Genomic DNA, 26,716 nt, shown 5'->3' on the forward strand with positions numbered 1-26,716 from the left:
GTGTAAAGAGTCAAGTAAGTCCTTATAATAAAAATATCAGAGAACCGTTTTGTGACAAGTGTCACAGGTGTGCATTGCACCATCTGCTGGCACAGAAAGAGCATAAAATGCATTGCCAAGGGCCAGATCCATGTTTTACTCCTAATAAGACTTTTTGGCCTCCTTCTCTAGGATTCTCTGCATATGGATCTTAACTTTTTCTTCTCTTCAAGCAAATGCAATGCAAGAGGAGGTTTAATAAATAATCATAAGGTGCCACTTCTAAATTACTGAAAATTCTTTTGAATATTCCCACTTACATATTTCTTTTCATTTCCTCCAGGGGAATACAAAGAGCTGGTCTAGTCATACATCTGAATAAAGAGCAAGACGATGTCCACAGATGGTCAGCCTGGCCACAGAGGACTGTTGCTCTCCTGCCTGTCTCTATGTTTGCTTTGACTTCAGCTTCTGACTTGAGTCCTGTCCTTTCAGTTGTAAGCAGTCTGAACTCTAACTCTGCTTCCTTCCTCCACATACCCAGCCTAAATGTGCAGCTCACCTTAACCATCCTCTTTTGCCTCTTCCCATCATCTTTGGCATTAGGTATAGCCTGTGCTCTCCAAATCTCTGCTTGGCTGTCCCTGGAGAATGATCTAGAAAAGAACAGCCGTATCCAAACTCCCAGGGAAAGAGAGAGGAAGGTTGCTTCTGCCTCTTCTTCAGTCTGCAGAACAGCAGGCTATGATAATGTCTAACTTCATTCTCAAAATTTACTTCTGAGCACTTATCAAACTCTAAAGGAGAATTACTGACTTTTGACTAAGGATTTTAAGCAAGTAGTCCCATTCTTATTTGTGGGGTATTTACTCTCTTTATCTTATTAGCTGAAAAAAAAATTTTTTTAGGATGTTTTTTCCTTGAATTAAGAATTAGTCTAAGTTAACTCTTTCTCTTGAAAATCCGTGAACTACTCAATAAGGATACATTTTGGAATCGATTCACTGTTTAGCATATTTATTGAAAAACAGAGAAAGTAAGTACTTGGAAAGTAAGTTCAATAAATCTTTTTTTTTTTAAAGAAGGTCATAAATTTATTGAAAGCAGGCACGAGACTATGTCCATCTTTGAACCTTTCAAAAGTTTTAGCAGAATGTCCTGCACAAGTAGGAGCTGGGTAGATAATTGTCTATCTGCTCGACCAGCGTTAACAAGGCCTAATTACACACTTGATCAGATATGTACACGTAGATTATCTGTACAGTTAAAGCTGGGTCCTCTAAGAGACTGCTTTACTTTGACCAATTTAGATACAAATTTAGCCTAGTAAAACATTAAATTCTGAATGTAATTTAACATTCTCTTGTTGATTCATTGTCATAGTATGAAAATCAATTATTGAGCTATATTCATAGGAACTATGATTCTTGCTGCTAAAACTTCACCTTCCCCAGGGATATCACAAGGAGAAATGGTGAAAAATGGTCTTTGTGGTATATTCCACGTAGGAACATGATATGTTGACGGCTTTTATAATTATTTAGGCCGTTCCTTTATTAGAAACTTTGACCTGCTAAGGTACATGCTCTTCATGAATACTGAAACTTGAAAATACTTACAGCACAGAGAAATTAGAACGCTTATAAATCTCTTATAAAATTCAAAAATCAACAGTAGCCAATTCTATTTGACCTTTATATCTCTTAATTCTTCCCTAAAAAGGGTACTTTAGGTAGCCAACTAAAAAATAATTTCCTGGGAAGAAAGTGAGGCACTACTGGTGGCTTTTAATTTGTTGTGTGACCCTGGGCAAGTTTCTTGGTCTTAATAGGTGTCAGTTGTCCCATGGGTATATTGGAAACTATTCGTAGCTGTGAGGAAATAAATGAGATAATTTGGATAAGCATCAATTAATATGTTATGGCTCAGTGCCTGTGGCTCAAATGGCTAAGGCACTAGCCACATGCACCTGAGCTGGCAGGTTTGAATCCAGCCCAGACCCACCAAACAACAATGATGGCTGCAACCAAAAAATAGCCAGGCATTGTGGTGGGCGCCTGTAGTCCCAGCTTCTTGGGAGGTGGAGGCAGGAGAATCACTTGAGCCCAGGAGTTGGAGGTTGGTGTGACCTGTGATGCCACAGCACTCTACCCAAGGTGACAGCTTGAGGCTCTGTCTCAAAAAAAAAAAAACCCACAAAAATTAATATGTTATAATATCTTAAGCATGTATTATGTGTTAGCAGACCTAGTGTTAGCAGGTGGTGATTTTGAAATTAAATTTGGGATGTAATTTTCAGAGGTTCCTACTTTAGATTTGAAGTTAGAGATTAATATAGCATTACAGTAGCTGCAGAGTATTAACAGTAAAAACAAGATCAGATTTAACGTGTAGATAAGAATTTATAACTTTGGGGAGAATCAAAATGTTTGTTTTGTTGTATTTTGTTTCAAGAATTAAATGTGTGGTCTCATATAAACCAACACAGAAATTCCATTTGGCATACACATGCATGTTGACTGTATAAGTTTTAATACCTTCATAAATATTGTAAGATTTGAAGTGGTGTCAGGGGTTGCAGGTGCTAACAATTGTTTAAAAACCAAGAAGTGAAAAAAAAACCCAAAACTCAAACAATAAGCAGTGGTTCTTAATCTAGGTCTTATTATCACCACAGAATGTCTTCAGTCTTGCAAAGGGGTATCCTCCTGTGCTGCAGGTGGGGCTGGGGAAGGCAAAGTCTGAGATCATAGTTTAGTGTGTAGGATGTTTACCAAGAAGAGTCTGGGGACAGACAACAGCTAGGGGGACAGGAAAGGCCAGAGGGAAAAGGAGAGCTACAATTAATACCAGTAGATGGGGATGGCATCAGCCAGCTATGGGATGCTCTGCGATGCTCTGCAGCTGGAATGGTTTTCAGAGCGTCCCATGCAGAGTTGAGTGGCCAGTCCTTACAGTTTACCCTTGATCAGTCATTGGATTATTGCATGTGAACTACCCCAGGAAAGAGTGTGGCATGAGGTGACTTACCCTCTGCAGCTGAGAAAATCTCTCCAGAGGCAACAACAGGTTCTTGAAGAGATAATTGTGTTCACCACCTGACATCTGCCAGAAAGGTAAAAAATTCACAAGGGATATTCCATCTTACCCTAAAGCAAATGTATCTCAATGCCTACCTCATAGTTGAATAAAAATTGTGCATTGCTGCTAGGGAGAAAAGCCTTTCCTAGATGTGGGTCAGTTTTTCAAAGAAGGTGTGATCTGTCTGAGGTTTTCAAACTGTTCATGTTCTCCCTGGAAATAATAATCTCAAACAAATCAGAGCCTCTACCACTTTGACTGAAGCTCATTTGTATAGTGTTTGAACCTGGGAGTGATTTAATCCCAGAGAAACTTTTGTAAGTTGAGCTTTTATTAGGGAAATTTTTAAGATATGCACAAAATAGAGATAATTGTGTAACAAATTCTCATATATGCATCATGGAACATCAATATTGTGCCCTTCTTGTTCCAGAGGAATTTTTTAATAGCATAAGGCACAGCCTCCTGTGTTGGTTGATCAGTCAGAGATCTGTACTCCTGTGCCCTCAGAGCAGGGTGAGATTTCACAATGTTTGAAGTCACGAACATCTCTTAATAGCGCTGACGTGAGTGCATTTGAAGCTGTCAGAGCCATGGTTCTGGGAAGTGGTGTGCCCACTCCTCCGGTCCTTTGGAGTAGCGCTTGGCCATCCGCTCGCATTTCCACTGCACTGGCTCGGCACCTGAGCCATCGGGAATTGGATTTAAACCTGGAATGTATGCTGACGCCGGAGGCTGTCTTAATGTTCCCTGGCACCCAAGAAGGCATGTTCTGTGTCACAGGCCAAGAAAGGTACAAGGCGCTTCCCACATTGGCTTCATTTTTATAACTATATTGTATAATTGAGGGGCCTCCTGGAAATTAGTGCAGCTAGAAGTGATCTGACTAGCCTTCTGTGCTCTTGGAAATTTTCAACCTAATATATAATGAAAATTAAATTTCTGTTTAGGAAAGAGGTATCTTTGAAAAATTCTGTAGAGAATATTTAAAGCAATGTTTGGAATCTTAACTAGAACTCTACAATTTGAACAAAAATATTTATCTTTAAATTTGATTGTGTTTTTATTTGACACAATGGCTTCACATATTTATGGGGTAAAGTGTGATGTTTTGATACGTGTATAACATGCTTTGGGGTCAAATCAGGGTAATTGGCATGCCCATTATTTCTTTGTAGTGAGAACATGAGAAACATTTTTTTTTTGCTATTTTGAAATATACAATATATTGTAGTTAACTACAGTTGCCCAACTGTGCAATAAGAACACCAGAATTTATTCCTGCTAACTAACTATAACTTTGTAACTTTTGACCAACCTGTTCCCCACACACACCCCTAATCTCCCTAGCATCTGGTAATCTCTGTTCTACCATTTCTGATTCCCCAACAGATCAAGTCCCCAAGTGGCTCTGCCAAAGCATTCACGATGACATCCAGCCCTGTTAGGCAATGCCTTTGCTGAGTTTGTCCTCAGTGTGAACAGCCCCGGCCTTCCTAGCAGTGAATCAGCACTCCACAGCACCTCCTTTGAATTGGACAGGAATTTTTTGGTTGTTTAACTCTTGAGCAGGTGGGGAAGGGGGTGCTGGGGCGGTTGCATTTCCTCTTTGAGATGGGGGCTCAGCTGTTTCCTTGGTCACGAGCCCCTAGTAAGTGCTTAGAAAAGGCAGAAGGCCAAGAATACAGCTGAGACTTGAGCTGCAGCCAACTCCCAGCAGCTGCTACTCTGTTCTCTGAGCTGGAACCAACTCCAGGCTGCATTGTGACCTGATCTGGCATTTGGGGAGGGGTTTTCAAGGAGTGTCACTTGCATATTTTGAGTGACTTCACCCACCTGCTATTATGTGTTTGTGTGTGTGGCCTATTTTAAGTGACATTTCTCCAATATTTGAATACATGAAAAAATTTGGGTCACTGAAAATAAAACACCTTTTCACTCCTTTAGTGACTGAAGAATTTGTGGATCTTAAAAGAATAATTTTAAAAGATAAAGCTGAGGGTACCATCCTAACTCAGAGTGTATGAATACAGCCAGTCTTCAAGTTACAAATATCTGACTGATGTACGACTAACACTTACAAATGGAGCCTATTATAAGTAACAGGTAAATGTACCTGTTCCAACTTACATACAAATTCACCTTCATAACACAACTATAGGACCTATGTTGCCCGTAACCTGGGAACTACCTGTATAAGAATATCTTGGTTTAAAGTTAGATTTCTCTACGTATCCACAAAATCTGTTTGGAAAGAATACTGGTTTAGCAGTAAGAACTGAGGCTTAGTTTTGGGAATTTTGGACAATACATTTGCTCTTGGGCTAAACTTCTAAAAAATACGGTAAGATAATAAACCTTTTGAGCTTATTTTTTGAAGTAAAAAACTGAAAATGTGAAAAGTTCTGAGCAACCTATCTATGGCTTCAGTAAGGGGGATTAAATGATAATATTTATGAAGAATGCTACAAATGGTTACAGATGTCACCTATATACTCTTCACTGAATCCAATCTACTAAACAGGCTCAGTGCCCATGGCTCAATCACCTAAGGCGCCAGCCACATACACCTGAGCTGGCGGGTTTGAATCCATCCTAGGGCCTCCAAACAACAATGACAGCTACAACCAAAAAATAGTAGGGCATTGTGGTGGGTGCCTGCAGTCCCAGCTACTTTGGAGGTGGAGGCAGGAGACTCACTTGAGTCCAGGAGTTGGAGGTTGCTGTGAGCTGTGATGTCACAGCACTCTACCCAGGGCAATAGCTTGAGGCTCTGTCTCAAAAACAAAAACCAAACAAACGAACTACTAAACAGAAAGGAATCTGATTTCTTGTAATGAAATTACAGGGTCTCTTCACACAATCCATAGAAACACAATTTGTACTCAGATCATTCACACACACACACACACATACCACATCCCTATGTATCTATTTCTGCATTGCATTGATTGATAGGTCTTTTTAAATTACTTACCACAGAGTTGTGTCATATAATGTAAATATATCCATATCCAGTTGGAGGCAAGAGATTGCATAAAATATTCTGGATTTAGCCATTTCCTATGTGTGAGAAACAAGAAAAAAATTCTCTGGGTAAATATGACATGAATTCATGAACCCATCTTCTTATTCAAAAGCACTGCTCCTGACGAAGAGCTACTCAATTTTTTAAAGAATACAACTTCCCCCTCAAATCTTCTAGAGGGCAGAATGATATTCTATTCATCTTTGTAATGCTTGTGCCCACCAAGGTATGTAGGATAATGCTTGTGCCCACCAATAAATGTATGTAGGATAATATTTATTCTGCTCATTAATAGTTTTAAAAGGAACAATGATAGGAAATGTTTGTTTGGTAGTTGCCAAAATAGCCAGATGGTTGCTCTCTTGTGATCACTCAGCTGATCTCTGCCCATCTCCTCAGACTCTCAACACCAACCTCGTCCCTCAAAGAACAGTGGCTGGAGGCGGGAACTGATTACAAGTGACCAACCTATCTATGTAGGACTGCTCTGTAAGGGGGCTTAACTGATAGTATATATGAAGAATACATATATAATAGATGTATTAAAATTGTTTTCAATTTACCCTATTTATTTTAGCACTTAGCTTTATTTTTGTGTAAAACCTCAAATACCCTTTATACCCTTCACTGAATCTAACCCTACTAAGAGGAAAGGAATCTAATTTCCTTTAATGAAGTTACAGGGTCATGGTACAAAATCTTTCCCGAAAATTTTTAGTCCCTTTCTTATAGAGGGAAGTAAGCTTAAAACAAAATCTTCCAGTCAGGGCTTCACATAAAATCACCCTTGAAATCTTAAGAAATTTCAGCCCAGTCATACTTAACAACTATTCTCGACTTTGTTTTTAATGAATTTGAGTTGTTTTGATTTTGATATTCTAAGCACAAAACATATTTTATGAAAATTTAAATGTTTATTTAGTCTTGTGATTCTTTTGGCATTATTCAAATAGTTTTTAAAATTTTGTTAAATTATTTGGTTGTTGGTGGTTTTTTAATTTTTTTAGATTTATCTTTGACATCTATTTCAAACATGCCTTTTCATATGCTCAGTTCCTTTTATTGCACAGTTGATTAGATGTACTTATTCTTTAATTTCAGTTTCATTAACAATCCCTTTCTTTGTCTTTACTTTCCTATTTTCTGATTAGATGGATAATTATATTGCAACTGCAAACATGGTTCGCAGTGTGATTAACACTGCAAACAGGCATTGAATTCATTTATTATTTTTTAGTCTCTGTGCAATCTTTACATTTACTTTTTCTGAATTAAAAAAACAAGTTTATTTGAAAAGATTTGGAAAAACTAGAACAGGCGAATGTCCTTAATGACCCATCTAACTCGCCACTGGCATCACACTGGTATGCCTTTATTATGGATGGACAGGCATGTGGGGCTATTATCCTCACTCACTTCAAAAGGATATGTATAAAATCAAAGTCTTGGAACGATTATTCCAGAATTTGATCTGTGCTCTTCTCCGTCCTCAGGTGAAATATAATTAATGCATCTGTGACTCAGCTTCCTCCACTCTAAGAAGCGACTATTTAAGGGTTAATCCTTTTATCCCATATTCTTTAATCAAAATAATGCCAGGCAGAAACAGTATCCAATAGATGTATTAAAATTGTTTTAAAGTTACCCTATTTGTATTAGCACTTTGCTTTATGTTAAACCTCAAATTGTACCATAGTAAAACTAGTTTCCTTTCCCCACATGATTTGTGGGAGTGATGATGGTAATGGGGAACTAATTATTAGTTTAAGATTGAGACTATGACAGCTTTGCAGTATGATTAGGTGCCATAATCTCATGACTGATGAAATACATATATTTTTTCATTCATTAAGTAATTCATCAAACAATACTGAATGCCAGATACTCTACTAGGTGTTTCAGTACAACAAAAGTAAGGAAAGTTCTCATTTCTATATAATTTATGTGAGAGAGGAAAAAATAACTTACAGATTTTTCTTGAAGAGCCAGCAAGCAGCCTTTTTCCAATAACCCTTAAAATCTGGGTTCCATTTATAGCTTCACTCACTTCTTAATGCACTTTGCAGAGGTGCTGGAGTAAAAGAAGAGAATAAGGCATGTAAGAGTCCTCCCAATTAATTAAAGGAAGATACAATCTAATCTGAAGGTGGATTACAATGCATGACAACTTCATTTAGAATGAAATTTTGCAATGATATTGATACTGCGTGTCTCCAAAGTGCAAGTCGTCAAAAAAGCAGATATTTTGAGGACAGCATGTTTGGTGTTTAACACTTGAACATCACCTAAAGCACTTTCTTCTTAGAAACACACACACACAATTATAAGAGGGACGACTTTACCTAACAAATGTAAGCAGTGTAATCTGATTCTTTGTACCCTCAATGATTCCCCAACAAAATAAGTAAAATAAAATAAAATTAAGAAAGCAAAGGAACTCTTAAAAAACATAAATAAATTTCCTACTTAGAAGATTGAAAAGGTCTCTTTTTCAGAACCATCTTGCTGCTTTTCATTACAAGTTCTCATCTCTGACTTTGCTTTTATCCAGTTTGGGGGAAGAGTAATCTTAAGTATGAAGTGTGCATTTTTGTGGAAGCTTTTGCAGGCAGTCCCTGGGGTATGAATAAGGTAGGTTCTATAGGCTTGTTCTGAAGTTGAATCTGTATGTGAGTTGGAACAGGTGCATTTACCTATTACCTGGAATAGCCTCTATTTACAAGTGCGAGACGTGCATTAGTCAGATGTTTGTAACTTGGGGGCTTACTGTAGCAGCCTGTGTTTGTAAGTGCAAGTTGTACGTAAATCAGATGCTTGTAACTTGGAGACTGCCTGTAACTATTCACAAAATGAAAGAAAAAAAATGGGAGCCTGAAAATCAGAGCATTTTTAGTCTTCGGATGGGCAGCATTTGTTTTTAGTTTTGCAATCACCTTAAGTTTGGCATCTTGCTGAGCCTAGTGGGTCTTTAGTGGAGCAAATACCTGCTGTGTTCTGTGGGTTCCCATGCCCTCCTCTCCATGCTGTTGCTGGGGCCTCTGATGTGTAGAGAAATCATGGCCAGACTTGGGAATTGGTATCTGTGGTTATTCCCAAGCCCCATAGGAATGGCCAGTGCTTCCAAAATTAAAAACAGAAGCTACCAGGCTATAAGAATACTTTGGGACCACCCAGAATTTCAAATACCTGGGATCTACCATTTGCACATTTGTAAATAACTGAGATTCAAATTATACAAAGCACATAGACACATATAAATACTTAAAATTAGAATACTGATTAATACTATGGCTAAAAATAGTCATTTATGTAAATGTGCTTAGAAGTCCTTGGTACTTATAGATAGATTTTTTTCTTTTGTCATCATGTGGATAACTTTTGAGAAGCAATAGGATCCTATGATGTTTGTTACTTTCTTTATATCTTCTTTTGTTCAGTGAAAATGTGTGATCACTTGAAGAGCAGAACACATTTTCACATTTACATGGACCATACTTTAAGAAATACAGGGAAATGCCATTTCTAACATGCTATTTATCTGTAATTACATGCAGTGCTCTTTCTGCTAGGTGCTAGAAATAAGGACTGAATAACTCTCATTGTTTTATTAGTTTTAAATCTATTTGTGAAAATTAAAGTTTGTTGCAGCCGTCATCATAAATTCCTCCAACAATTCCACATTCTACTTTCACACATTAATTTTGCAGGAGAGTTTTTGACAGATGGGCCTCCCTTCTTTCCTTCTTTTCTTTTTTCCTTCCCAATTATCATTATGAGCAAAGTAAGCTTGTGATTTCTCCCACTGTGTAATTTTTTCTGCATATTTAGGCCTTGGGGTTTTTATTAAGGAGATCGTACCCCCCAACAACAACAAAACTTCCACTTCTGAAAGTGCTTTGATATACATTATGAATGCAACTACCGATTTCTCCTTTCTTATCTACATTTAAGATGTTGCTGTTTTCACAAGTAAGCCCACAGCTCAAAAGCTGAGTATTGCATATTAGATAAGATTGACAAGTATTTCACGTCCACAATACATCAAATCATAAATTCGGTTCTTTGTTGGATAATTTTACCCTGGCAATTTCCACAGCTGTAGCTTGAATGTACCCTCTTGCAAAACTTTTAACAACCATATTTTCTTGTGTTTCTGTTCTTTGTGGTATAGCAGATTCTTCACTCCCATTCTAGGGATCAGGTTGTTCCACTTTGTTGAAGAGAAGCTGCGTCACATGCGATTTTTAAGTAATTGCACATTAGAGAGGTCAAAGTGGGCGTGCTAGCTTCACATCTTTCTCCCTGCGATGTCAGCTTTCACTGGGTCCACTAGTAGTTTTCTTCTATTGAGGTCTGTGAAAAGTGTACTTCTAGACTCTTTTGTCTATTCATACCAGCCATGTACAAAGCTAATAGCCCCTTCTGGACTCTTAGCTTAGGCGGTATAGAATCCATAAATAAAAGCTCCCATACCTTCAACTTCCTCATCAGTGATCTTCAGAGAATTCCTGAACACAACTTAACCCTTTTCCTTTACTAGTCATGGAACCATTCAGCCCTGGGACCGCACACCAACATCTTGCATCACCGAAGTTCAGACTGACTGTGTGTCTCTCTGATTTCATCAGTAGTTTCAGGCAGTTCCTTCCTGTAGAATGGTTTGAGCATCTGCTTTTTCCTCTTTCTTCATTTCCAAGTAATGTTAGCAAGTTCTAATTGCTCACAGAGCTTATACCAGCTTTCCTTTCTGTAACATCATTAAAATGTATTCTACATTTAAAACATGGAGAATTACAAAAAGGAAACAACGCTTTTCCTCAATTCTGGCTTCCTAGGGTTGAAGAGGGTGGTTGGCAGCTTTGTGCAGGGACCATCCAATCAGTGGGGTCTATTCAGGAGAAGATACTCACCTGACAATGCTTTTAGTCTTTAACTCCTTGGCTTTTACTTTAACCATGATGATTTGTTTTAAATCAGTGGTTTTCAACCTTTCTAATGCTGCGGTCCTTTAATACAGTTCCTGTGGGTCACAACCCACAGGTTGAGAACCGCTGTTTTAAATGAAGAGGAAAGAAGAGGAGGAGAAGGAACAGGAGGAGGAGGAGGAGCAGGAAGAGGAGGAAAATAAATGAGAACATTCCATAAAATCAGGCTCAGGGCAGGGAGGGGTGACCTCGTCAGAGAGAGCCGTCATGTGAATGTGATTGCAATTCTAACACTGAATGGTACCAACTTTAACCTGCAGACTCTCTCTTTCAAATGACCAACCATGTACTCTCCTTAAGTTACTTTCCAAGCAGCGCCTATGGGGTCCAATCAGCATTGCTGCAGATGACTCCAGAGCCCCAGTATTGCCTGAGACAAAGAGACACACCACAATTCAAAAGGCTTATCTAGGAAATTACCTTCTGGCCCAGCTCTGGACACATTGCAAAAACAAAGATTCTGTTCCACCAACGTGATATAAGTTTCTGGGAAATGTCTTCCTCCCAGGAATATATTCATTTCTCCTCACAGCAAACTGATGTCCACTGTGATCCTGCTTTGTGTTACGTGGCGGCTGGAGGATACACTGGGCGGAGGGCTCTCTGTACAGGGAACTTAAGAGTCTAGCATTAAAACTCCTCAACTGGAGCATTACTTCAGAACGGCTGTATTTAAAGCACAGCCCAAACACAAGCCAAACGCCTGATGGCTTAGAAGTTATGAAGACTTAGAGACATTCTCTTTCATTTTTGCTTTCACATACTCTACATTTGTCCCACCCAACTGAGTCCTGTCGTGAAGGCATGTAGATCCTTTTGCTGCCCTGACTGCTTTCCTTGTCTCCCAGGAAAGGGGTCTCATCAGAGGAAACAATTCTGCCGTTCCCTCTTCAGCCAGTGGGGCCCTAAACGTGGCCCCTTCTCCTGTAATGTGCTCATATTCATTCTTGTTTGGTAGTTTGTTGTTTTCTCTTGCATCTACTATTTAAATAGGCTTACAGAGATTTAATTCTGATGAGAGAAAATCCCAACCTTTCTACTCCCCCCAAAAGACAGTGTTAAATCAATTCATTTATTTTATATTTCAAGTGTATCTTATTACTGTAAATCTGAGGACAGTTGGAATTATTTCTTAAATACTTATGTCTTTCTCCATCAAATATGTTAATCTCAGTAGCCGCTTTTTGTTTTCATGACTGTGTTTTCAGCGGTGTCAGTGTGAACGTTCGTATGACATTGCATTAGGCAGTGTAGAGAAAGAACAGACCTTACGGCAAGATAAAAAAGGTCTCAGCATGTGAGAAGAGGCAAAGCAGCCACATATAATATTCCCCCTCCCCTCGTAAAACAGACACCACTGCACCTGAACTGGGTGACCCTTCCTCCCCAGGTGAGGATTTTATTAAGAGTGAGCACTTGGAAGAAACTTCATATAATGACTGACAGAAGGAAGGAGAGATATTGCTTCTACAGTTTCTTGTTGCATAGAGATAGGAGCAAGGCCAAGGTGTCTGGTCAGTTTAATTATAAGCCATGCATTTGACTGATGCCATCACATTCTCAGAAAAATTCAGAAAGTACTAAAAGGCTGGATAGATTCAGCTGCATGTGCATCTTTACTTTAGGAGCTTAGGAGCTTAGCACTCTCTTTTTACCTTTCATGAGAACATATTTCCCCTTGTCCCTGTTTTCTGTTACTTAAGTCTTTGAATTACTTTAAGATTGCCTTTCAAAATTAGCTTTCAAGAAGACTTTGCAGAAATAGTCTAAGGTGAGCAAGGGTGTCCATTGTTTATATCCTATGCTTTAGCCTTCCGGATGGCTTTGCTCTGAAATTTCTTTATTAACTTCTCTGGTTCGTCTGCTAGCTTTTTCACAGCAAGCACCATCTCTTTCCTTACTCTAGGATCCTATCCAGAAAGCCACAGAATATGTTACATGATAGAGACTCAATGCAGATGTTCACCTGACTTTGAATGGATAGGGCCATTACATCACAGAGCTTAGCCAGATCACAACCTACTTCCAATCCACACATCCAGAAGCACGTCACGGTTTTGCCCTTGAGTACCTTCCAAATAGCTGGTTAAGTCTAAGGAAAAACTTAATCCTAGCCACATTTGATTTTAACAGGTCTCTGAGTGATTAGATGTCTTGGCTTTTAGGTGGAGGATGAGGAAACAGTGAGGTCACCCAATGATCACTGATCAGGATCCAAGTAGAGCTATAAGCTTCTTTTTGTTCACTGAGTTGGCAAATTCTACTATGCCTCAGCATTGGGGTTAATACAGAGGTAGACATAATAGTCACAAATCTCCAGGACCCTACAGCTTACATAATAGTAGGAGGAGAGTGTTTTACTACTTGGTTCAAATTTTGAGCTTTGTTAAAGAATGATTCATACGCATTGCTGAGACCGTGTTGGGGTGGGGAGTGGAAATCCAGTGACTGAAAGAGCCATCAGCTAGCTAACATAACACCAAAGAGATAGGACAAGCAGGCAGCTTGCTGTCTTCCCTGCTGTGGGCTAGCAATGAGTAAAAGGAGTTGATATGAGGATAAGATATAATAATCTATGTAGAAAACTCAGTCCAAAATCATTCCTTAAGTAAGCCCTCAAAAGGTAGTTGTTTGCTCTATTGGTGTGGTTGTTGAATCCCATAGAAAAAGCTTGCTATCAAGACATTAACACAAAACCATAGCCCAGAGTCACCCTGTAGAAATAGAAACTGCCTTTGTTCCTGTGTCTCTTGAAATTTCACATGCTATACTTAGGATGGCAGCATCCATCCCTCTCTAAATCTTTCCCTGCCCTCTCTCCCTCTCTTTTGGAAGTGGTGCACACCTTCTGTAGCATAGCTTTTGCCTTTTTATTTTTGGGATGTGCCCTTGTTTTCCTTTGCTCCTCTGGAATATCCTTTCATTCAGTTTGCTGTTGGAGAGGGGGTTGAAGTCACAGGTGGGAGACATTCCATGTTGATTTCTTTTGATCAGGTTTAATAATGATGAGTGTGCTGGTAATCTGGAACGGCAACGTTAAGGCATTAAATATTCATTTAAGGCACCAAATACAAAGTCTTGACACAAAGGAAAACAAAGATGTCATGGGTATGGAAAGCGCTTATTTTCCCTAGTTTACATAGAGAAGAAAACCTGACTTTTATGACCATTTCAAAAATCTGACAAAATAGCAACTTATCAATTTTCCTTTTCTTTTATTCATTTATCTAAATGTCTCTTCTTTCCTCCCTTTCTGTAGAAATGTTTTAATAAACTCAGAGAGACATTCAGCTCCCACTCTGGCACCTAAAGCTGCATCACATTTGTTGTTTCACTGTTGTTGAAACGTCAAATGCTTTTTCACTTCTTGTAGGAATGGAAAAAGAAAGGACTTTATGTCAGATATGATGACGAGTATGAAAATTAACATTTCTCCTGCCTTTCTGTACACATGCCTTTTTTTCTTTGGTCAGTTTTGTAGTTTTGAAGCCTTTATATCAAAGCTGAAAATATGCATGTCATGATAAATCCTTGTTTTATTAAAGAGTGCCTCTAATAGAAATAATTGAAAATAAATACTGGATTATTTTGAGGGCATTCTAGATAAAGAGGAAATCTAAAATATTTTATTGAACTGAAATGAAGTTAGAATACAGAAATTCCAGCATCTAGAGAGATTAATAATACTGAAAGAAAAGTATCATGTCAGTGGATCGTTTCCCCCCATCCTTGAAATGCTGCTGTGTGGTATAAAGGATCATAGCACTGGGAGAGATGTGTACCATGAGGACGCAACTCAGCGGGATTCATGAGCAATCCACCTATTGAAGAGCATTTTTTGTTTTAGAAAAATTATATAGTATTGTTAGCCATAAAATCTCAGCCGTATTATTTAAGCTCCTGGGAAATTTATTTTTCTTAAACTAGGACTGATAAGGCTACGAGATCGTGGCCTTATGCTTAAAGACTAGGAGGACACTCATTTATAAATGTTACCATTCTTCCAGCACTAATATAGATTCTAACTAGTTGTTCTACATTAAAAATTCCTTATTTCTTTCTGCAAAACCTGGGCACATTTTATCTGGGAAACACACAGTCACGTGATTTCCTGTTTAACCTCTGGAAGAATGGATATAATGAGTTCTAGGTGTGGAAAAAAGAAATTCTGGCATCTGTGGCATATGGGCCTTCAGAATTTTCAAGAAGAGAGACTGAGCATAATGTCCATAAGCCCAAATATGTGTCCATGTGACTTTGAGGATAAAACCAGGGAAGAAACACATATGCCTTCATCAAAATATAAGCTCAGACAGTTTTTATGCAGAATTTGTTGGCTCACTTGCCAGTGAAAAACAATCTGTGGCTCTGTCTTGTGATATGTCACAATCTATGTCTCTGTGACTCAGAGAATGTATGTTGCAGATTTCTAATAGGACTATCACTATAGGAACACAGGTTATTAAAAATAATTTTGACCCCTAGTCAAAATGACTGTGTTTTTGACCCATTTCCTCCACAACATAGTTCTGAGTCTCGTCCAAGTGTTATATTTATGTCCCTAAACCAGCTGATCTCAAGGTTTATTGCAGCTGTGTGGTTCTGAGTACTTGTGCATTTTTTTAAAGTTTGCACCTGGCTGGAAGGGTGATAGTACCCTCAATCATGCCTAATTCTCAACAGAGTAATATTGTAAATGTAAGGTGGTGAATAGCTTGATTAGCCTGCATAGGTTATGGAAGTTGAGCCCATTGAAAAATCCTTGGACTAGTCCAAATGGTCGTATGGCCAAATGAAAACAAGCATCAATGTTGTCAGAGGCTTGGCTCACTTTCCAACATGAAAGCAGGGCTATTGGCTCCATTCTCTAGGACATTGATTTTGGTCAAAATTAATCTCCTTATCTGCAGTAAAAAATATACAAAAACTGGGCCAGTGAAGTGACGAAGCTCCAGATCAGTGACCGCCTTCCACCCAGCTCTCTCATGCAGACTGTCCACAGCTTATATTTTTATTATACCAATACCATGTCCAAAGTCAGCTTGGGGCAAAAATGTTTATAGAGTTGTCTATTTCAGTGGGAAACAGTGTCTCTTACCCTTTGTTGGTGAGACAACATTGTAGCCACATGTGCATTGACTCTGGTAGAGGTACAGAGGTTCTCTGGACATTGTGTTTTCCCCTCCCTACCTTTTTTATTCTTGCAGTGTCTGCATTAGATAGATAAATAGCAATGTATCTCACCCAGGGGAATACTGTTAAAAGATTATGATGATAGCCATTTATTGAGTACATACGAGTAAAGTACTAACTGGGGAGGGTTATATCCATAGAACTAGTCTGTACACGTTTGTACCATTCTTATATCAGAGGAAAGTTTGTAAGAGAGAGTGCCAATGTTTTCTCTTGTATAATCATTTTCTGTCTTTGATATGTATATTGATTCGCTTATTCATATCAATTTGGGAAGAAAAAAGAGTTTTTTTAAGTGAGATTGTGTTAATTCTCCTGATATGTCCATAATATAGAAGCCCATATGATGACTTGTTTTAAGGGTGAAGAAATGAAAGACCAGCACAAGGCCTTTATCCTTCTGAGTTTTTTTAATGACATGACACCTTCTTTAGTTTTAAAGGCATTTATGATTATTATAAGGCTATTTTTAATGTTAAAAGTTTTGGCATAATGGGTGGTGCCTGTGGCTCAAAGAGTAGGGCTTTGGCCTCATAAACCAGAGGTGGCAGGTTCAAACCTAGCCCTGGCCAAAAACTGCAAAAATAAATAAATAAATAAAAAGTTTTGGCATAACTTCCTTCCACTGCTGGGATTCTGCTAAATGTTGATCTAAGGTATGTTTGTATCCACGTTGCTATAGTTAAAGAGGAAAAATTGAGATTCGACATATGAGCTACCGTTTCTAAATTGCCAGCTTTTTAGATTAAGGCTTAAGCAAGAACATTAATGTAAAATAGTTCTAGCTCCTAAAACTCTAACCTGAAAATTTCTTTTCTTAAATGCCCTCCTCGATTTTTTCTCCAAAATGGTTTTCTGGCAATTTTGGTATTTGCAAGGTAGCACGGGAATCTTAGAGAATGCCTATACGTTAGGTTGTTCAAAGAGAGTTTAATTAAATGGTGTACTTAATGATGGAGTGTTTCTTAAATATGTACTGAAAGACAAAGTGTTCTTTAGAATATTAAGTTTATGTGAAAATTTCTCATTGATAATTTTTTGGCACTTGGGAAAATAATATGCTATGGTAATACCATTGCTGCTCCCATGTATGAAGGAATGACATTCCAATTCCCTTTTTCTCCATTTGCGTTAAACTTAATCTTATGCTTTGAAAAATGTTTTTCTTTTTTTAACTTTAAAAGAACAACTGTTTTGAGAATGGGCTCTATTCTTGGTTTGTTTGGTGTTGGCATATTTATATATTTTATTGGCAAATTGACAAATTACTAATATCAGCCCAGTGTACACGTGGCTTTCATTTGTAGGACTAGGCCCCGAAAAAAGAGACGAAACAAAGGATATGGGAGAAATATTTAAATTTTCCAAATAAGTCAATCTTGACTCTTGTTTCATCATAAAATACCTGTACTGATTTGGGATTAGATTAGTCATTCTTGTATTAATTTTTAGTATAAGTATTATAAGGAAAGTGACTAATAAAGTGACTCTCCCAACTTGCCAATAAAATTCAGCTTTAATTTCCCATTAGGTATCCCCTGGGAACTAAATCACTGCTGGAATCTGAATTAAATTCTAATCTTTCATTCCCCACATGGTAGTGCAGTGACTAATCTATGCCATTCGCACACATGCACACACACATACACACAATTAAGATGCTCTCTCTCTATCTTGGTGGTGGTGATGACAGACAGAATATTTGGTGATTTGCATTGGCCTTTCCCCTCTCTCTCTCTCTCTCGTTCTCATTCCTACAATCCTAATTGCTATTTTTTCAACTCAAAAGTAAGCTAAAGAGGTAGAAAACAATATAAATATAGCTTGAGATGGTATTGACTCATTTTCTTCATAGTAAGTACCTGACAGCATTCTTGATCACGTCCATATAGCTGGATTTGCAAGTCATTGTCAGATCTTGCTAAATCTTACCCCAAACTATGGTTGAAATATTTTCACTAAATGAACCATAGTAATTTTTATTTTGTGCATTTGTATATAATTTCCTCTTTCTCCTTCCATCCTTCTACATGGAACAATTGAAATTTAGCCAGAGTATTTATTAACCAAATGTCAAAGAAAAGATATTTTTTAAAAAATAGTTTTGGTTATTTGTGAAAATGGAAGAAATTGGAACAGATCAGGATTAAATGGCAGTGGCAGAGAAAGCTGAAGTAGAGTTCATTTTCTGGCACTGCTTTCTTAGCAAAGAGAACAATTTTAATCAGTTACAAAAATATTTGTGATCCATATGTTCCACTCTGCTCATCCCCATATGCCCATATTCTCTTTTATCTTGGTAGATGATGACTTTATGATTCAGGCATGCAAGAATAATACCTCGCTGACTTTAGAGCTCAGTGCTATTTCAAAATGTGTCCCGGTAATTACGCACACACATCTATCCAGGCTGTTCGTGCGTTGAGTTAGTTACGTGAATATCAGTTTGTTCTTGCTCTCTTCATGGAAAGAATTATATCCTGCATCCTCCTACTGAGGCTGGAATAATGCATCTAAGACTTAGGTTGGAAAACTGCATTGCCGTTCACCTGCTGGATTATATGCCACTGTGCAAATATGAGGGTCAGACAAAGGAGGCAAAAAGGTTGCGGTGATCTTTGGTACCTTCCTTCAACTTGGAGAAAGGAAAACAGAACCCCAAAAGCATTTGGTAATTCCATCCATCACCAGCATTTCTTCTAAAACATACTGGATAATGGGCTTAGTTAGTTAAATGGATTCTAATTGTAATACATAGTGACTTCTATTTAATGTCGAGTATTAATTTATAGTAGCCATGATGAAATGGGTCAAAATTGAAAAAGTAGAATTACGGTTGAATAGCAGTTAATTTTTGTCCTAAATGCATGCTTGCTTATCTGTCAGTAGCCATATCATTTCAAATAACATAAGAAACATAGTTGAAATCCTAGTTATTCATCTTAATAAAACACGAATAAATCCAGAAATTTTCGACTGTATAAGTGACTGCATTTTGAACAGTTGTTTTCCTCTTGCACAACAAATGGCTTTGTAATCTAATATGTTGTTAATATAGCCACAGTAAAATCCTGTGAGATACCAGCTGCACTCATTTAAACTTGGGGGGAGGGCACAGCAAAGAGGAGAGAGAGAGAGAGCCTAACCTTAGACTAAATAACAGGGGTGCGTTCAGTGTTTTCATAGATGGGTATTTGATGGAAGGGGCGTGCATGCTATTGGATTTAGCAGGCGTGCACCAGACTAGAGTTACCGGGAAAGGAAGGAGATACAGCTTGATTTTGGCAAATGTTATTAGGAGCCCGTCTCTGTGTTTGCATTCAAGCTGTCTTTGCCACAGCTCCTGTAGGAGTTGTGAGAAAAAGAAAGTGCACATTATAGCATGGATTGTTTTCAACAGGCTTGAAGTTTGCAAATCTGTTGAATCCCTCTGACAGGGTTTCTTTGCTGTCAAACAGAATGCCCAGCTGGTGGTGGCAATCCTGATGGGGAGGGAGGGGGATGGATAGACTTTGCTCCCCATGCAACAAGAAAATTAGGAATTCTTTTTCCTCAACTGTAAGTGGAGAGACGAGAGCTCTCTTGGCCATGCCATTATGAAAGTTTTCTTTTTCTTTTTCACTTTTGTGGTGAACTTTTAAATACATTTTAAAAAGATAACTTTCATGAAGAAACAAGTCACAGAAATAGAATTAAAGTATATATTAATCTAAAATTAAGACAAAGGCTTTGCTTTAAAAAAGGAAGCAGGACTTTTTGCTCATAGGTGATCTTGAGTCTCATTGAAGCAAACACACAAGCTTGTTTTTTTTTTTTTTAAATACAAAGTGCGAGATTTCACTAAAAAAGGTTAAAATTGAAGTGAGTAATCTTCGGTGCATAATGCAATTGTTAATTTTAGCTCCTTGCGTGGGTGCCGTTCTGACTTGAACAGCCGGCTGTAGCCTTCATTAGAGAAGAAGCAGGCAGCTTGAGACAGGTGGAGCTGGATCAAGCTGTGAACGTGATTTGCTGGAAGCTGGTCATTAGTGTTAGAAACCCAATCTTATTTATTTTGCCCTTCGCCCTACCATGATCATTGCAATTATTATTATTTACTTTTCATCTTTTTTCAGGTTGACGATGATGTGTCACACTGTGTAAGGGAATCGTATGGAGATGGGCATTCCGAACTGTTAATGGGGACATGGGACTCCAGTTGTCTCTAATCACTTGTGTGGATTTTCCTGGTGTAGAACGACAGAAGCCGGTAGTAAGTCGCCAAGAGCTACAGCAGGAATTCTGCGCAAAAGGTAAAGGTCTTGTCTGCTGTCATCTCATCTGTATTTTACTAATATTATTGTTATAGAAATGTGCCTGTTTACATAGAGCAGTGCCCCAAATGTAACCATAGTAGGCAGGGTCTGTATCTGAGACTCATTTGGCTTGTAGTTTGGAAAATTAGAGCTCAATTTGTTCACTCTATTTTAAATCTTGTCACGATCTGCTTTTTTATTGAAAGGCTCTGCAAATGAGTTAGGACAACAGAAGTCCCCTGTCCTCCCCCTACCCAATACATTGAGAGACAAGCTGTCTGCCATGGGGAAACAGGACTTTTTATTTTGTTAAGCACATGTCCTGAGTGCCACCGAAATAAAAGAAACCTGTCAAAATACACTAGATGGAATATCCTGATACCTCCCCAAACCTAAAAACATTGCTCATTTACAGACTCAAACTGCTGTCCTTTCGGAAAACTTTTTCTTTTACATTCCCACAATCCTCTGCCAAATAAGCCTGTGTATTTAGAAAATATCATTAGATACCATCTGTTTTGTCATGGTAGATTTTAGAAAATTTGCAATAAAAATTGTTGTGATTTTGATATTTTTCTCATGCTTCCTATTTCCAGTGGGAAATCAAGTTACAGAGTTAGTAAATGGTAATTAAACACTTCCAAAGAAACCTATAAAAACACTGATTTGTCCAATAATAATCACAATTATAAAGGCTAGAAATGGGATAGTCATTGCTTGGGGTGTTTTGTGAATAAACTAACTCTCTAAGCTATAGCATTTCTTCTTCTTCCTTCTTCCTTCCTCTTTCCTCTTTTCTTCCTTCCTTCTTCCTTCTTCTTTTCTCCCTTTTTTCCCTTCCTTCTTTTCTTTCTCTCTTTTTTTTTTTCTCACAGCTTTAAAAAATCAAGAGGAAGTAAATGCTAAATTATTCACGACCCTATCTGATAGCGCATCAAAAGGGGATGTGTCAGGGGTTTTATGGAGGTAGGGAGAAAAAAAAATAATAACAGACTTGAACCTGAAAGCCATTCCAGGGTCTGTACAGTAGTGTATTGTAAGCCTGGGGTAGCGGAGTTCAGTTGTGATAGCTTCATTAGAGCTGCCAGGCAAAGACTTCCTTCCACAGGATCCTGCAGCCCCAGCAATTGACAGGAGCTTGGAGAGGGCTTACACTTTTAATAATGTAGCTGTCAGTTTGAAGCCTGGAATGTTGACCTTGAAAGGTTTATTGCTGAAATTAGATCCTATATTTATACTGAATTATTACCTCTTCAATTGATTTTTGCTCCTTGTAGAGTGAACTATATTCCTTATAACTAGGGAAGTGTGTCTACGTGAAACCTGCAAGTAATTTTTGAGTTACCTTGGACATGCTGCAGAATATCGATATCACCTCTTGAGTCAGAAGTTGAGGGTCATCTGTTGAAGAGTTGGAAAATATTGGGACTGGTAGTTGCGTGGGAGTTATATGTCTCCACTTATGGATTTTTTGGATCCATTTTCATGGCAAAATACATTCACAGTGTGTGTGCATGTGTGTAGAGAAGGTGTGCACAGGGAGACTGCATCTGCCTCTGGTGTGTGCCTTGGGAATCTGATTTCATCTTGTTTTATTCCTGTTTTGTATAAAAATTGGCAGGAGTGCCTAAGCTGCTCATTTGAATTTGAATTCCAAAGGAGAAATGAAGTATCTCAAGACTAATAGTTAATACTTCTCCCTGCGCTGACTTTATTTTCTGTATCTTCACTCTCTAGGGCATAAAACCTTGTTGTTTTAATTTGTACCTGAGAGAATGTCTGAGCAAGGAAACCTGAATCCAACGATAGTGGAGGAAGGGGGAACTGAGCAGGAGACGGCCATTCCAGAGAACGGCATTGTGAAATCTGAAAGTCTGGATGAAGAGGAGAAGCTGGAACTGCAGGTGAGTCTCAAAAGACCCTGATTGTCATAGTGCTGTGTGCACATCCCTTCCTTTATTTCTAGAATACTTGGAAGATTTTTTAAAGAGTTTGACTGGTTAAATCATTAGGAAATCCGTAATGCTTAACTTCTCCTTCAGCTGTTAGTCACTTTCCTCTGACTGAACCGTGGTCTCAAATACCTTTTGAAATGAGAAATATCTAAAGAAACTCATTACTGAATGTGCACATAGAATCCCAGTAGCAATTTCCAGACACCTCAAGATATATGTGGAGGGCTTCTTCCAAGGCAGCAGCATGAGGCTAATAGAGTTCTAACAATTAATTTGTTATTCTATGAAAAGCTGAAAGCCCAATTCGTGACAAACTAAGAAAAATCCAAGTCATGTGCTCCTTTGACCTGCATGAGCATGCAAAGGTTCAACTCCTAATAGAAAGCAAGCCTAAACTCTGGAATTCCAGCTAATGAGAGGGAAGACTGGAATGGGGGAAGGGGATAGTCAGAATCACTGAAGAAAATGAAGAAGTGTAATTAAATACACTGATTCATAAGAGAAAGAGATTTGGTAGAGGGAAAACAAACTGTACTTACAAGTAGCCTGTGCGTATCAATTTTATTTGAACTAGATTACAAAAGTGTTGACTTTTTATATACCACAGTAGCAAAGGCAGATAACCACATAATGGCCAAAAGCCTTCAAGGCTGACTTTTCTCCTTTCCAATACATGCTGGAAGAAGAACTGAAAGTCAGAAGTTTTTAAAGCCTAGGGAAGGAGGAATCATCCATGTGGTGATGGTGTCTTGCTATTATTCATTTCTCAACTCTAGCAAGTAGTGACTCTCCCCCCCACCCCTTCTTCTCTCTCTCTTCTCTCCTGATTGTTGGTTTATTGTTTGTTTGTTTGTTTTTTTAATTTTCTTTCTAACAAACAGAGGCGGCTGGAGGCTCAGAATCAAGAGAGAAGAAAATCCAAGGTAGGGTTCTTGAAATTCGAGGTTGACCTGATATCTTGAATACCAATTTCATATTATTGCCAACAATTCAGATCATTGTATACAGATCTGTGGTACATCCCAGCTGTACTGGAGTTGTCTGCTTTTAACGGCGTTGTGTTCATACATATTGCCTTATATGCTTTTTAATTAGAGAATTTAGGATTTGAATAGCTGAAAATGTGCATTTTGATCTTGTTCTCACACTCGGGAATTTTACAGTGCTTTAGAAATCAAATAGTCACTTTTTTGTTTTTACTACTTAAAAATTAGAGTAAATATTTTAAGCTCACTAATTGATTTCTGCCTTGAAGTAAACAGGTAATACTGTTTACCACATATTCCTCATCCTTTAGACATCTCAGTCAAATCCCCTCCCAACTTAGTTTTGGTGGAATTTTGTCATAATTTTTCCTCCTGATCCCTTCATGGAATAGCAGCAATCCATTCCTCCCGCATTCCAAGTCTGATGGGCACAGACTGCCAGAAGTGCTTCTTAGACTCACGTGTTATATCCTCCTCCACTTCTGTCCTTATCAACACAGGCGGCTGATGCTTTGAGTAATGTAGCCAATACTCAGCAGCAAGCTTGAAGTTTGGCTTTAAAAATTTAATTTGGGAAAGTTATGTAAACATGGAAGTGACTCGACAGCCTGAGAATGTTTCCTGTTTGTTTTTCTTTATTTTCCTCTCCTTCCTTTCTCTTTCCTCCCCTCCAGTCAGGAGCAGGAAAAGGTAAACTGACTCGCAGCCTTGCTGTCTGTGAGGAATCGTCAGCCAGGCCAGGAGGTGAAAGTCTTCAGGATCAGGTATCTCCCCTGTCATTATCATGAATTGCATGAACGGGATCCACCTTTGTGTGCATGACTATTACTTTGATGTTCAGCAGTGTTGCGGGGGAGAAAAAAAATATTTAAGAAAATAAATCATGTTTTGGCTTCATCCTCTGTTTATGAAACATTCTGAAAAAGTTTAACAGTTTGTCACACGGTATTACGTTTGTTTTTTTCCAGACTCTCTGAAAACTGCAAATGGAAAGGAATTCAAAAGAATTTAGATTAAAAATTAAATAAAAACTAAGCACAGTAGTGCTGAATTTACTCAAAGGCTCTCTCTTGATAAGGCTGAACCAAATATAGTCCTAAGAATCCTGTCTCCTTTCTTATTGGAGATGTCTTACCTCTCAGCTCCCCCAAATGCACTTGCCTATAAGAAACACAGCTGTTGGCTTGTAGGAAACTTAAGATACAGTGAATAAGGTGCATTGAACTTTGTAAAAATACTTTGATGGCCTTTGGTGGAGATTTCTCAATACTGAATAAATTGTCCAGAAATAAATCTGAGCTGATGGTGACTTAAAGTTAATATTATAAACATATCACTGCTTATATTTACCCATATTTTTGTTCCTTACAGCAAGATTATTAAGCTCTAAACATTCCACCAAAACTCTTCCGTGACAAAATGGATAATTTCATATGATATTTATTTTTATTTGCCTTTCAGGCATGACATTAGCTTTTATAAAAATAATCTTGCTGCCGAAATTTCACTTATTTCATCAGAGGATGAGAACAGTCAAGACAAAAGTAAAATGATTTATCTGAGCCCAGGGGAGGAAAACCTGATGAAAATATCGTTATTTTTTGTTTGGTTTTCTTTTTCTTTGTCTCTTGACTTTAGTTGAAATCCTCAGAATTCCCCTCCTGGATACAGAGAGCATTGAGAGCACTTTCTTTAAAAGGACCAAAAATAAATTCCTTATAGATTTTGTCCTAAGAGTATTTTTTTTCTAGCCTCATTTCCTTAACATGCCACTAATGTGATAAGGCATGGACAGGCTATCTTCCAATAGCCATTCCTATGTTTCATACACATGCTTTATTTTACTTGGGCTCTGAGAAATGTGTGGCTTTTCTTCAGCATTTCATTTGTGCTTCTATTTTTGAAGAGCTTGAAAAGGGGGAATCATGTGAATATCATGGTTTGTATTATTGAATGTTGATTGACAGCTTGTAACGTACCGCACCTGATAATACGTTAACTCTGCAGAACGACAGACCTGGGAGAATAATTCCCACATGTCCTCCACTCCTAGTGCCATGCAGAGAGGGACACCCTTTGTAGACTTAATCTGCTTTTGGTCCCATGGGGCAAGGTACCCGGAGGAAATTTTTAAAGGGATCATCTGTATCATAGTGCCCATCCTGGACCTAAGCCACTTTTCCCCATATAATTGGTGCAGAGAAGTAAGGTGTTACGGTGCTTTGTTCCTGCTGGTCCCAAGCTCAGACATCAGACTAGCTTTGTAGGAGAGAATTAGAGGCTGCAAACTTCTCTTTAGTCTAAACTAGCTGAGAAGTCGTGGGATCAGGGGGCTGATAGAAAATACCCAGACAGGCACATACGCAAGTGGCCATGTTGCCTTCTTAAAGAATAAAGAAGCAGACCTTTGAGTTTATATGCAATGCCTTCATTAGGTACCACCGGCACTTACAAAATGTGTGGACCGAATCCCAGAGAACACTGGCACGAGTATAAAGTATATGGATTGTGTTGCTCCCCCGATGTTTGTACATTCACGGTATTTGGAAAGCTGCCTTCATTTTCCAGTGTGGGAAAAACTCTTGCTACCTGTATTACTTGATCTCAGACCCATACATGATGGTTCAGTCTGTCCTTCAGTTAAAAGAGTTTTGCTTTTCTAATGTTATTCTATTTACCTATCAGTGTATTACTGCAACTTGAATCACTCTTTTACTGTTGTTGGATATAAACTTATCCTGTACCAATGTATTTATTAACACTTGTATTTTATTATTGAGCATATCAATAAAAATATTAAAAAATAACAGATTGTTTTTTACCAACTCTATAGCACTTTTGTGTGTTCTTTCAACACCATGATATATAGAAAAGTTAGTTTTTTTTTCGGAGCATAGCGTTTGTCAACACATAGCATCATTTTGCACATTTTTATTGCTAGCGGATGTCCTATAGTTAGTTTCTGCTCTTGTATTTGTATTTCCAAGCCTCTGTGAGTTTAGGTTCAAGCTTACAGAGGCTAGACGGTTGAAACAGTTTTGAAGAAGCAATGAGACCACTTTCATGACCTGGAACCCCCAGTCTCCACTCCTGATTAATTGATTCTTCCCTGCCCCCAGCCGTATCTTCTGAGACAGAAATGTTCCAGTGGTTTCCTTAGCAAGTAAAAAGCAAATCAGAACCCTAAAATCTGCCTCGACCTTTGCATATTAGG

The 26,716-nt window shown here is 38.2% G+C and overlaps 1 protein-coding gene across 8 annotated transcripts in view; it reads left to right on the forward strand.

Moving 5' to 3' along the window:
* The window catches only part of ARPP21 (cAMP regulated phosphoprotein 21), a 157,269-nt gene that overhangs the window by 21,268 nt on the left and 109,285 nt on the right, over nucleotides 1–26,716 (forward strand). The window contains exons 1-6 of one of the 8 annotated variants that reach the window (XM_012806217.2): nucleotides 20,219–20,296; nucleotides 20,382–20,558; nucleotides 22,299–22,465; nucleotides 23,398–23,439; nucleotides 24,177–24,266; nucleotides 24,471–26,327. In XM_012806217.2, the coding sequence (XP_012661671.1) occupies nucleotides 22,337–22,465; nucleotides 23,398–23,439; nucleotides 24,177–24,266; nucleotides 24,471–24,479 (270 nt within the window). In that variant the 5' untranslated portion in view covers nucleotides 20,219–20,296; nucleotides 20,382–20,558; nucleotides 22,299–22,336 and the 3' untranslated portion in view covers nucleotides 24,480–26,327. Of the gene's footprint in view, nucleotides 1–20,218; nucleotides 20,297–20,379; nucleotides 20,559–21,548; nucleotides 21,767–22,298; nucleotides 22,466–23,397; nucleotides 23,440–24,176; nucleotides 24,267–24,470; nucleotides 26,328–26,716 lie in introns of those variants that run through there. The other 7 variants (XM_012806220.2, XM_012806223.2, XM_012806226.2 and 4 more) reach the window with 7 other exon arrangements.

Source organism: Otolemur garnettii, unplaced genomic scaffold, assembly GCF_000181295.1.
Source record: "Otolemur garnettii isolate 467f Iridium unplaced genomic scaffold, OtoGar3 scaffold00002, whole genome shotgun sequence".
NCBI classification, from domain to species: domain Eukaryota; kingdom Metazoa; phylum Chordata; class Mammalia; order Primates; family Galagidae; genus Otolemur; species Otolemur garnettii.